Genomic DNA, 13,562 nt, shown 5'->3' on the forward strand with positions numbered 1-13,562 from the left:
TCTCTGCAGCACTCCACCATTCAGGCCTTTATGGTAGAGTGGCCAGACGGAAGCCACTCCTCAGTAAAAGGCACATGACAGCTCACTTGGAGTTTGCCAAAAGGCACCTAAAGACTCTCAGACCCTGAGAAACAAGATTCTCTGGTCTGATATAACCAAGATTGAACTCTTTAGCCTTAATGCCAAGCATCACATCTTGAGGAAACCTGGCACCATCCCTACGGTGAAGTATGGTGGAGGCAGCAACATGCTGTGGGGCTGTTTTTCAGCGGCAGGGACTGGGAGACGAGTCAGGATCGAGAAGAAAGATGAACGGAGCAAAGTAGAGAGACATCCTTGATGAAAACCTGCTCCAGAGTGCCCAGGGCCTCAGACTGGTGTGAACGTTCACCTTCCAACAGAACAACAACCCTAAGCAGACAGCCAAGACAATGTAGGAGTGGCTTCGGGAACAAGTCAATTCAATTCAAGGGCTTTATTGGCATGGAAAACATATGTTAACATTGCCAAAGCAAGGGAAAATGTCCTTGAGTGACCCTGCCAGAGCCCGGACTTGAACCAGATCGAACATCTCTGGAAAGACCTGAAAATAGCTGTGCAGCGGCGCTAACCTGACAGAGCTTGAGAGGATCTACAGAGAAGAATTGGAGAACCTCCCCAAATACAAGTGTACCAAGCTTGTAGTGTCATACCCAAGAAGACTTGATCATTACCAAAGGTCCTTCAAGAAAGTACAGAGTGAAAGGTCTGAATACCTATGTAAATTAGATATTTCGGGGGGGGGGTCCTCATAATTTTGCTTTGACATTATGTGGTATTGTGTTTAGATTGATGAGAAAAACGATTCAATCAGTCTTAGAATAAGGCTGAAATGTAACAAAATGTGGAAAAAGTAAAGGGGTCTGAATACTTTGCGAATGCACATAACTTTATTGTTTGCGTCTTTTATTCCCATCTAAAACCAACAGGTGCGAATTATGCACTGCAGCTCACACTTAGATCTGGTCCTTAGTGTAGAATAGCCCACCTCAGTTAGAGATCACTGGCAGTGTGAACAGACTGATCTCGCCACAGGGAGACTAGCTGCACTTAAAGAGATACCAGTCTGTTTGTGTTAGTATACTCCTCTCTCCCCAGCTGACTTTGTTTTTATTTTGACCTTTATTCAACTTGGCAAGTCAGTTAGAAACTAATTCTTATTTACAATGACGGCCTAGGAATAGTGGCCTAGGAATAGTGGCCTAGGAATAGTGGCCTAGGAACAGTGGGTTAACTGCCTTGTTTGGCGACAGAACGACAGATTTTTACCTTGTCAGCTCGGGGATTCGATCTAGCAACCTTTCAGTTATTGGCCCAATGCTCAGTTGAAGTCGGAAGTTTACATACACTTAGGTTGGAGTCATTAAAACTCATTTCTCAACCACTCCACAAATTTCTTGTTAACAAACTATCATTTTGGAAAGTCGGTTAGGACATCTACTTTGTGGATGACACAAGTCATTTTTCCAACAATTGTTTACATACAGATTATTTCACTTTTAATTCACTGTTCACAATTCCAGTGGGTCAGAAGTTTACATACACTAAGTTTACTGTGCCTTTAAATAGCTTGGAAAATTCCAGAAAATATGTCATGGCTTTAGAAGCTTCTGATAGGCTAATTGACATAATTTGAGTCAATTGGAGGTGTACCTGTGGATGTATTTCAAGGCCTACCTTCAAACTCAGTGCCTCTTTGCTTGACATCATGGGAAAATCTAAAGAAATCAGCCAAGACCTCAGAAAAAGATTGTGGACCTCCACAAGTCTGGTTCATCCTTGGGAGCAATTTCCAAATGCCTGAAGGTACCACGTTCATCTGTACAAACAATAGTACGCAAGTATAAACACCATGGGACCACGCAGCCGTCATACTGCTCAGGAAGGAGACGCGTTCTGTCTCCTAGAGAATATACTCCCAGAACAACAGCAAAGGACCTTGTGAAGATTCTGGAGGAAGCAGGTACAAAAGTATCTATATCCACAGTTAAACAACTCCTCTTATTGACATTACCTGAAAGGCCACTCAGCAAGGAAGAAGCCACTGCTCCAAAACCGCCATAAAATAGCCAGACTACGGTTGCGACTGCACATGGGGACAAAGATCATACTTTTTGGACAAATGTCCTCTGGTCTGATGAAACAAAAATAGAACTGTTTGGCCATAATGACCATCATTATGTTTGGAGGAAAAAGGGGAGGCTTGCAAGCCGAAGAACACCATCCCAACCGTGAAGCACGGGGGTGGCAGCATCATGTTGTGGGGTTGCTTTGCTGCAGGAGGGATTGGTGCACTTCACAAAATAGATGGCTTCATAAGGAGGAAAATTATGTGGATATATTGAAGCAACATCTCAAGACATCAGTCAGGAAGTTAAAGCTTGGTCTCAAATGGGTCTTCCAAATGGACAATGACCCCAAGCATACTTCCAAAGTTGTGTCAAAATGGCTTAAGGACAACAAAGTCAAGGTATTGGAGTGGCCATCACAAAGCCCTGACCTCAATCCTATAGAAAATGTGTGGGAAGAACTGAAAAAGCATGTGCGAGCAAGGAGGCCTAGAAACCTGACTCAGTTACACCAGCTCTGTCAGGAGGAATGGGCCAAAATTCACCCAACTTATTGTGGGAAGCTTGTGGAAGGCTACCCGAAACGTTTGACCCAAGTTAAACGACTTAAAGGCAATGCTACCAAATGCTAATTGGGTGTATGTAAACTTCTGACCCACTGGGAATGTGATGAAAGAAATAAAAGCTGAAATCAATTATTCTCTCTACTTATTATTATGACATTTCACATTCTTAAAATAAAGAGGTGATCCTAACTGACCAAAGACAGGGTAATTTTACTAGGATTAAATGTCAGGAATTGTGAAAAACTAAGTTTAAATGTATTTGGCTAAGGTGTATGTAAACTTCCAGCGTCAACTATAGCTGATGTCATATGGTCAACCCTTTATCTAAATACTTTACAGTTAACACAGACTGTAAGACACTCTAGATAAGAGTGTCTTCTAAATAGCAAAACTTTTACTCATACATTCAGCATATGTGGCCATGCGGAAATCAAACCCACAACCCTGGTTCTACAAGCACCATTTTCCAACCCGACTGAGTGACATCAATATCAGCAATATGAATAGTACTACCAACAGAATGTGTTGTGAGAGAGCTGGCTTCCTGTTCTGTAGAAAGCCATCAGACTCCCAGAGAGACTCAGGAGAGGCATCCATCCAGTGTTTGTGTGAGAGCCAGAGAAACAAACTAGTGGCTGTTAAAGTCTATGGCTCAGAGTTGAACTGAAGAAAGGGTTCTTGTCAGAACGCCTGTTAGAATGTCTGTTAAAAGGCCTATGAAATAAACCTTGTTTTAATCCGTTTTAGCCAAGGAATCCTCCAGGGTAACATCCCTTAGAAAATATCCCAAGCTGGTCTACCATCCCACTCTATATGTTTGTAACAGGTAATAACAGGGTTATGAAGGTTTAAAACAGGGTTATAACAAGGTTATGAAGGTTCACGTTCTCCTGGGCTAACTTTTCTCCACCCGTGTACAGGTTCAGACCATATCCGTGAGAAGGACGGTCTGTGGTCGGTGCTGGTGTGGCTGTCCATGATGGCTGCCAGGAAACAGGGCGTGGATGAGATCGTCAAGGACCACTGGGCCAAGCTCGGACGCAACTACTTCTGCAGGTCACTGCAGTCGATACTCTGCTATGCAATCAATTAATGGACCCTCCCCCCCTTGATGCCTTGGTGTTGCATAAGGTGTCCCCCTCTCCTGCCCCGGATGACTCCGTTATGCACCCCCATTTGTCTCTTATCTCAGTCCGTCCCCCTGTCCCCACCCCTCTTCTAGCTCTTATTTTAGCTCTTCCCCCAGGAGAGACCAAGAGACTAGTACTGCCAGTGTTCCTCATTGTCCAAATACATAATCCTCAACATTCCCACGTAAATGTTCCTAAACCTGACACAGACTTCCCACAGGACACAGAGGGAGATGGAGGGGAAATAACCACCTCAGTCTCAACACAGACCAAACTGTTTGGGACTTTGTTTGGGCTTTACTGTGAAGACTTAGAAAATGAATGGAGTTTTATATAAGGAATTGTGCAGTGTCTTTAAAATGTCAAGGCTCCAACTTGGTTTAAAGAAGCTCTACAATTAATTAAGTGTCTTAAAATGTGTTTGTCTCTATGCTTGTGGTTTCAAGGAGTGTTTGTGTGTCTTTATGCTGCGTTTGTGTATGTGGTTTGAATCCCCGAGCCGACTAGGTGAAAAATCTGTCGATGTGCCCTTGAGCAAGTTACTTAACCCTAATTGCGCCTGTAAGTCGTTCTGGATAAGAGCGTCTGCTAAATGACTAAAACGTAAATGTAATCTGTGCGCGGGCACCTGTGTTCACACCTGTGTATGTGTGTCCCCAGGTTTGACTATGAGGGCGTGGACCCCAGAGCAGCCTTCTATCTGATGAGGGACTTGGAGGGGGTGATCACAGACAAAGCCTTCCCAAGCCAGAAGTTTGCTGTGGGGAACACCGTCTACAGCGTGGAGCGGGCTGATAACTTTGAGTACGTCGACCCTGTGGACGGAACTGTGGTCCGCAACCAGGTCAGTCTACCTGCTCCATGGCTCTGAGAGGAGGGAAGGAGGGGAGGAGAAGAGGGGAGAGAAGAGGGGAGAGAAGAGGAGGGGAGGAGGGGAGAAGGAAAGGAGGTTTGGTTGTCTATGAGGTCTATTTAATTGGTCACTTTATTAGTCAAAAAGTCGGCATATATTCCTCTTCCCTCTATCCTTCTCTCTTTCTATCCTCCTACTCCACACCACCCAGAGTGCATGTGCCCAGAGTGGGGTTCCATGTTTGGGCATGGCTGTCTCTATCCCTCCTCCTCAGCCAGTAAATACACACACACACATCCAGTGCATTGCACCAGTACTGGGAGACAGAAACAGGGCAGCTAGACAGGCAGAGATACAGTAGTGGAGTGATATACAACCTCTGGTTAGGAACAGTTGGCCTACTGTTGATGTTGAACATACTTTTGAGTGGTAAACACTTCTCTCCGGTTCTTACTTCACTGGTTCCCAAATGGTGTGAAGGCCCCGCTGGTCACAGTCGAGTCCTGCGTTTTTTTTTTCAGAAGCAAAGCTATTCAGCACATTAAACCATGTCTATGGCATTGGTTCTGGTGACATGTTGAGTCATGAGAAGACTCCCAAAGTTGTAGGTGGGTCACAGGGCTAAACGGTTTGGGAACAAGTGATGTGCATAAGGCAGTGATGTCACAGTGGCTAATGTTTTGGCGTGGCCTTTATTCTGATTGGTAGACTTGGTTTCGTCTAGGGCTTGTAATGTCATTGGTGGAGGCAGATATGTCTCGGCTGGGGCCTTTGTTGTGATTGGTGTAAAGACTGATGAATCGGAGTCTGTGTCAGCCATCCACACACATCTCAGTAAAGATGATGAGTGTTATAGACAGTCTACTGTTGGTGAATGTAAACACAGACACACACGCCACTGCCCCGTGCCTCCATCACATCCATGTCTGTGAAGCTTACCCTGCGGACTACCTCGTTCTGTCCTGGAACGTGTGGAAACTAGCCTGGCATCGACATTTCTCAGCCCCAGCTCATAAGACACACACAGACCAACACAGACACAATAATGACTCGTAAAATCCTGATGGCCACCCATTGGTGTCAGGAGTCTTGGTCTGGGATGTATGATGACATAAGAGATGGAAGCGTGTGTGTCTGTCTGTGTGTGTGTGTGTGTGCGCGCTCGCGTGTGTTTGTGTGTGTTTAGCTGTACGTTTGTGTATGTGTGTGTTTGCAGTCAGTCACAGTCCCAATCGGGCCTGTGACAGTAGCAGGATCAAACCTGGGCCATCCTTCACTGTCACCGTGAGCTCACAGTGCTCCACAGAGGCACAGCAATTACAGCTAGTAAGTCAGTCAATCAAAAGTGTGACATTCCTCCCCTCCCCCTCCCCCCTCCCCCAGTAAACCCTGCTCCCCCTTGTCCATATTATTACATGATACATTCCACATAGACACAGGGTTGTGTCAGCTGTTGTCTCTCCCCTCTGCCTGTCTGCTTGTGAGAGGGAGGGTGGTGTCAGCTGTCCAACACATACATGTGTACACACACATACATACACACACAAGCATATTTACACACACACACACACACCGGAGTATACATACATTCTTAAAACAGAGACACAAGCTCACAAATGTTCACACATACAGAGATACTGTACACATGCTGTGCACATACAAACAAACACACATGCGCACACACACTTAGACTGGCTGTGATGACATGTCGAGGGAAGAGAGGCTTTACAGAGCTATGAGTGGGTTGTCTCTGTAGCCTGCTACTGAATTCTTACCACATAGACAGATTACACACATACTATTGTACATTGACCCTCTCTCTCCTGACACAAACAAACAACTACATGTACACAAACACAGATAGGGTTGCACTGTAGGTAAGCATACACACAGCCGGGTCAATTCTTACCTTTACTCATATGACTACAGCGGCATCTAGTGGATGTCATTTGATACTGCATTAAACAGCACTGACTGTCCTCTGTCTCACTGCCTCTGGACTGTCTGTCTACCTGTCTCAATGCCTCTGGTCAGTCTGTCTACCTGTCTCAAAGCCTCTGGTCAGTCTGTCTACCTGTCTCAATGCCTCTGGTCAGTCTGTCTACCTGTCTCAATGCCTCTGGTCAGTCTGTCTACCTGTCTCAATGTCTCTGGTCTGTCTGTCTATCTGTCTCAATGCCGATGGTCAGTCTGTCTAAATCAAATCAAATCAAATTTATTTATATAGCCCTTCATACATCAGCTGATATCTCAAAGTGCTGTACAGAAACCCAGCCTAAAACCCCAAACAGCAAGCAATGCAGGTGTAGAAGCACGGTGGCTAGGAAAAACTCCCTAGAAAGGCCAAAACCTAGGAAGAAACCTAGAGAGGACTGTCTGTCTACCTGTCTCAATGCCTCTGGTCAGTCTGTCTACCTGTCTCACTGCCGATGGTCTGTCTGTCTTCCTGTCTCACTGTCTCTGGTCTGTCTGTCTACCTGTCTCACTGCCTCTGGTCTGTCTATTTACAGGGTCTGCGGATCATCTTCACTGATGCATCCCGTCTGGTCTTCCGTCTGAGTGGAAGTGGGGGAGGGGCCGGGGCCACAGTCCGGATCTATGCAGAGAGCTTAGAGAGAGACCCCGAGAGACAAAACAGAGAAACTCAGGTAGGGAGTTTACACTGGAATCCATTATGATAGGTACTATAACATTACAGTATGTGCATGTGTGTGTGTGTGTGTGTGTGTGTGTGTGTGTGTGTGTGTGTGTGTGTGTGTGTGTGTGTGTGTTTGTTTCCGACAACTCAGCAATGGCAATAAGAGGGTCTTTCTGTTTCTTTCTGTATTTACAAGCTTACAGGCCCATGAACTAGGGAGAGGATCTAGAGTCTTAGAAAAAAGGTGCTAAGTAGAACCATATAGGATTCTTTGATTTGTTCCAATAGGGGAACCCTTTTTGCAGAGGGTTTTAGCTAGAACCTTCTATGTAGGGTTCTTCATAGAACCACCTGTAAATTGTTCTGCCTAGAACCCTTTCTTTAAAACTGCAACATTGCCTCTGCACCCCATGACAAAATGTGTCAAGTTGCAGGAAATAAGCTTTAAACCTGCTCAATGTTTTTTCCACTAATAAGACGGGTGTGAACAGTCTCAGTCTCATGTACAGTGCTTGTGCCCATAGAAATAGACGTGGCGCATGCACACCGGAATATTCCCCAATGCTGCAAGTGGGACCTAAATGAAAACGTTTGGGAACCCCTGCCCTAACACAGTGTTGTTAGGAAACTCCTGGTTTACAGGCCACATCAGGGGCCTCGTTTAAAAAAATATATCCTAGATTTATACTTGAACTTAGTCGTAAGATCATTTCCGACAGTGTGCTTACGTTCGATTCATTAAAGATACTGAGCATAAAAAACCTTGCTTACGCAGGTTCTTAGAAGCCCATTTGTAACTTACGCACCTGTGATCTATAAATCTCAAATGAACTTACAATTGACGGCACCTGAACGTGTCTTACAATCAGCGATTTCCCCTTATAGAATGCTAGCACAAATGAGGGTTTAGTCAGGAATAGCCATGGACCAAAAGAGACAAGGAAACGTTTTTGGAAGACGAGATCACAGAGATGGTAGAGGAGATTGAAGACAGGCAACATGTATTATTCTGTGGACTAAATAGTGGGTTGACAAACAAAGCCAAACAGGTAGCTTGGGAGTGTGTCACCGCTGCAGTGAACGAAGTGGGGCAGCAAGACAGAACTGTGGCTGATGTGAAAAAGAAATGGTCTGACCTTTAACTGCAAGGGATAAAAAGAATAGCCGTACCTAACCAGCAGGAAAATCACTTACGTCAAGTCTAGACTATGTGTAGAGATAAGATCATTTCCACGTCAAAGTAAGGTTTTTATAAATAACTACTTCAAATGTGGTTTTCTGCGCAAGTTATACTTAAGATCAAAACTGATCGTAAATCCGTTTTATAAATGAGGCCCCTGGCCTGCAAGTCACATAATTACGGCGGGCAAAATTATGTGTAATTCCTATTGGAATCCAGCCAGAGCGAGAATATCTAACAATTTGAACTTTTAATCACCTGCAATCTGCATTCAGAATTTGATAAATGTGACTACCTAAATCATCTAAACTGGAACAACCATCTCAGTAACGGGTGCAATAAATCCAAATACTAACATATTGGATTAGTTTAGGACAATGTATGTTATTTATCTTTGTGTAGAATAGGATTAATCAACCAATCAACATACATGCAAAAACACATATATTAAAACAAACAATTATGAAAATCAACCTGCATTAGAGCATGCTGGGAAATATGATAATGATGGGCTTGGTTTTTATAGTTTGACTCTAAACACAGTAAAAATTACACAATCACACTCAAATCTGGTTGTTAACACCAACGCTGGGATTCTTTTTAACTCCTTTATCAACACTAGAAATATTATACAAAAACAAACACTAGGTAAAACTGGCCAATTTGCCACAAATGTCAGTAAGACTGTCCATGATTGAGTCTTTGATTGTAGAGATGGAGATAAACCTGTCTAGTTTGAGTGTTTTTTGCAGCTCATTCCAGTCACTAGCTGCAGCGAACTGAAAAGAGGATCGACCCAGGGATGTGTGTGCTTTGGGGACTTTTAACAGAATATAACTGGCAGAACTGTTGGTGTATGTGGAGGATGAGGGTTGCAGTAGATATCTCAGATAGGGGGGAGTGAGGCCCAATAATGTTTTATAAATAAGCATCAACCTTTGGCAGAGAAAGCTTGTTGGACACTAAGAAAACTTTGTTGTAGAGCATTTAACACAAAATCCGGGGAGGGGCGAGCTGAGTATAAGACTGTATCATCTGCATATGAATGGATGAGAGAGCTTCCTACTACCTGAGCTATGTTGCTGATGTAAATTGAGAAGAGTGTGGGGCCTAGGATCGAGCCTTGGGGTAATCCCTTGGTGACAGGCAGTCAGAGAGGTAGTTAGCAAACCAGACCAAATACTCATCAGAGACACCAATACTCCATCTTGTCTTCTTGTCTTCCAAAGAATCATTCTTGCCTTCCAAACAATCATCAAAGAACACTTTTTTTTTTTTTTTAAACGTTATTCTGTTCTGGATAGAACTCTTTGCCTGACAAAGAACATGTTCAAATGAAAACGGTTCTTGGAAGAACCCTTACTGTCCGCAAAGAACGCTTTTGAAAGAGTGTATGGAACATTGTAATTTTCTTTTGATCTAATTACTTAATTTTTTAACCACAAGGACAATGGCATTGTCAACAATAGGGGCATGGTTCACAATGGTCACAAGAAGATGTCTTGATTGCGTACATCTTCACACCCCAGAGTTAATAATACTTGGTGGAAGCTCTTTGATAGTGAACAGGATGTGGCCACCACAATACTTGAAAATACAGAGGATAAACAACCTTGAAAATAATGAAGCCTGTGTTCAAATATCTACTCCAAATCATCCATTATGTGTGCAACAAGGCTGTTAAGTAATAATGCAAGAAAACACTGCAAAGAAATTAAACTTTTTTGCCCAAATTAAAAACTGCAGGCTTGGGTCAAATCCAATACAACAGAGTAAAATCCTCTGTATTTTCAAGTATTGTGCTGGCAGCGTCATGTTATTGGTATTCTTGTCACCACCAGGAACTGGTGAGTTTGTCAGGATCACAATGAACATGAAAGGAGGACAATCCACAAATTCTAATGCCCCAAAAATATAAGGTGTTGAGTATTCCAGAGTGGTCCAGTTGTGGTCCAGTTTCAGTCCTGACTTAAAATTGCTTGAAAATCAGAGACAAGGTTTGAATATTGCTGTCCATCAATGATTCCCAACCAAATTTACTGAGCTTGAGAAATTCTGACAAAAACAATGGATCAATGTTGTCCTAAGAGTTGTGCAAAGTTAGTAGAATCATGTTCAAGATGTTTCACAGCTGTAATTGCTGCCAAAGGTGCTTCCACTAAGTATTAAACGGTCCAATGCAATCTGTCCCACCAAAACAGGCTGACATTTCAGGCGGTCTTTTCAAACAGCTCTTACTCTAAAAAGGCATTATCATCATTTTTTACAATTTCACAGTATTATTCCAACTTCATAGTGTGGAACTATATATAAAACATTTTTGACTGCACTGGGCCTTTTACTCTGGGGTGTAAAGACATACACAGTCAAGACATCTTAGTTTCTTTATTTTGTATTCATTTGGAAAATGTTCTATCATTTTATTTCATTTTGAAAAAGTGGAGTAGATTGTGTTGATTGTATTCCAGTTTTAAATGTAATTTTAAGGCAGAAAATGTGAAGACTGTGAAAGGGGTCTGTAGACATTCACTAGTGACTGTAGGTGAGTCCTCCCTTACTAAACAAACCCAATCTGTCACATACTTAACCTATAAAGAATTGCCATACTGTATCTTCAGTGTGTATATAGTTGATGTTTATGGTGTCTGGTTGGACAGTTATCTGTAAGACTGGAGGGCTTTTGGTTTTATGCTCAGGCTGTAGTTGTCATTTGTTTTTGGTGGTTTACAGTATAACCCTGATTTCTGAAGGTGGTTTTAGATGCTTGATTAAGTTTGTACAGTACAGCTGTATGTAGTTCACTACTCCCCAACACTGGATTCTTAGTGGAACCAATGTGAGTAGTGTAGAAGGCTCCGGGGTTAGGGTTAAGGACAATGCCAATGCAATCAGGCTTATAATCTATCACTACTACTGATTACCTTCAATGCCTTTTACACAGGGACGTAAGGGATTAACATATTCTCAGTCACTGTCCCTTGGCCGTCCTGCGTTTTGAGTATGCTGTAACTATGTTGCTAGTATACCAATACCACACTCACATTGTACACTTATTGGAACATGAGCAGTGGTAGTGCATCCTTTCAAGGTCTCTATGGGCATTCTAATGGGCATTAGAAAAGAAAGCCTGAAGTAGTGGCAGTAATGGGTGTATTGTGTGAAGTGTGTATGAAGCAGTGTGTGCTGTCTGTATCCCAGGCGGTGCTTGGTCCCCCATTGTCAGTATTAGTGCAATGTGTAAAGTGCGTATAAAGCTGTGTGTGTGTGTTCTGTGTCCCAGGCGGTGCTGGGTCCCCTCATTGCCATCGCCCTGAAGATCTCTGACATCCACGAGAGGACAGGACGCCGCAGCCCCACCGTCATCACCTGAGCTCTGCTCCACCACACACACACACACACACACACACACCTGAGTGCTCCCCCCCACAAAACACACACGCATCTCTGAGGCCACCACGTCCTGCTTGTTGTCACACCTGGGGCCAATAGCAAGCAAGCGCTATTCACTCTCTATTTATATCAACATTTTAAATATGATTTGGTCTGCAAAGAAAAGAAGCAAGCTGTGTATTTTAGCAGTTGAAAAGACACCAATTGTTAATATCATGCCTCTGTTTTGAAAGTTTTGTGTTCTGGATGTGTGAAATTACAGCCACAAAGCCTGTGTCTTTATCTATGTGTGTGTGTGTGTATTTGTTTGCCTTATCATTCATTATAAAGGCGACTGACGGAATTAAAGGCAGAAGTCCAGTTGTTTATACAACATGTTTTCTTAAGATATATTTTTTAACATAGTATAATTTTAAGCAGCGGTTCACCTTTCAGGAAGTTTCTGCCACATGCATGCATGCGTACACACACACACACACACACACACACACATTCTTCCAAGTATGTTTGTCTTTTGCCACGAGTAAATCGCACATACAGAAAAATGATATATTGGAATATATTCCAATAAAATATAAATATATTTAAATATATGTGGGAAATGTATTTATCAAATACATAAATAAATAAAATATATGTACATGTATATTTGTAAAATACACACTCACCTCACAACCTTCTCCGTCCTTAGCACTAGGTTCCCAGAGTGGTGGTTTGCAATGTTAAGTTGGATCAACTGGAGTTGCAGTTGAAAATAAATTCTACAGCAATTGAGGTATAGCCTACCTGCCACTTATGAAACATAGTAAAAATAAATGAGGTGTTATTTCGGAAACTTAAAACACTTGAAAGTAATTTTTTTAATACATTAAAATATGTTTCCCGAGCTGTCAATCACAATTTGAAACGTTCCCGATCCCCATCCACAGCCCCACCTCCAATTGAAGGAGCAGACTTTACAATTTTGAAGTTTCTTCCGAAGAAGGAGAAGAGCTGTTGTCACCGCCAAAAAGCTTTTGGTCATTTTATTATCCATTCAAAACATTTAATTAAAATATGTTTTTAACCTGATGGGTGACGAAGGAAGAAGATAATTTATTCAACTGCAAGCAAGAGTTTTCAACGAACTTGCTAACTAACACAGCTAGCTACCTACCTAGCTAGCTCCTTCTTTAGCTTGCCACGAACATGCAGTGTGACTGGTAAGAATTGTTTTGAAAATTAAAGTTCAGTAGAGTTAATGTCATGTATTAGATATCATTTCATTGCCAAAACTATTGTTAAAATGTTATTGGCTAGCCAAGCAACCTGTTGCTTGCTAGCTAGCTAACTTAGCTAGGTTTTAGTGAGGGGGATATTTCTGATAGAACTGGCTAGCTGGATTATTTATAGCAACAACAAAAAATATATTTGTACCTCCTGCAGTGGATTCTTCTGGTCTGGAGCACAGTTGCCTATGGATAGACCCCATCCAATGTAAGTAGTCTTTTGTATCATTTAGTTAGCTAGTTCCCAATTAAATACAAATGTGTTCACAAACATTAACCCCTTGTTTATTTTTTATCTTGTGTGGAATTGTTTCACTGACTCCATTATCCACAAGGATATCAACTTGTCAGTCAGCAATGAACACTGGAGGTGAGGGAATCTACATTATAAGTATCAATTTGATGCTAATGAACATAAACCCCTAATTC

General features: G+C 42.5%; 1 protein-coding gene across 1 annotated transcript in view; it reads left to right on the forward strand.

Moving 5' to 3' along the window:
- pgm5 (phosphoglucomutase 5) overlaps positions 1 to 12,238 on the forward strand; it is a 47,699-nt gene extending 35,461 nt beyond the window's left edge. Inside the window, exons 8-11 of the mRNA XM_024418081.2 lie at positions 3,595 to 3,730; positions 4,465 to 4,648; positions 7,168 to 7,305; positions 11,756 to 12,238. Of these exons, the coding sequence (XP_024273849.2) occupies positions 3,595 to 3,730; positions 4,465 to 4,648; positions 7,168 to 7,305; positions 11,756 to 11,845 (548 nt within the window). The 3' untranslated portion in view covers positions 11,846 to 12,238. The remainder of the gene's footprint in view (positions 1 to 3,594; positions 3,731 to 4,464; positions 4,649 to 7,167; positions 7,306 to 11,755) is intronic.
- The last annotated feature ends 1,324 nt before the right edge of the window (positions 12,239 to 13,562 follow it).

The sequence above is a fragment of the Oncorhynchus tshawytscha genome, linkage group LG04, assembly GCF_018296145.1.
Source record: "Oncorhynchus tshawytscha isolate Ot180627B linkage group LG04, Otsh_v2.0, whole genome shotgun sequence".
In the NCBI taxonomy this organism is placed as follows: Eukaryota; Metazoa; Chordata; class Actinopteri; order Salmoniformes; family Salmonidae; genus Oncorhynchus; species Oncorhynchus tshawytscha.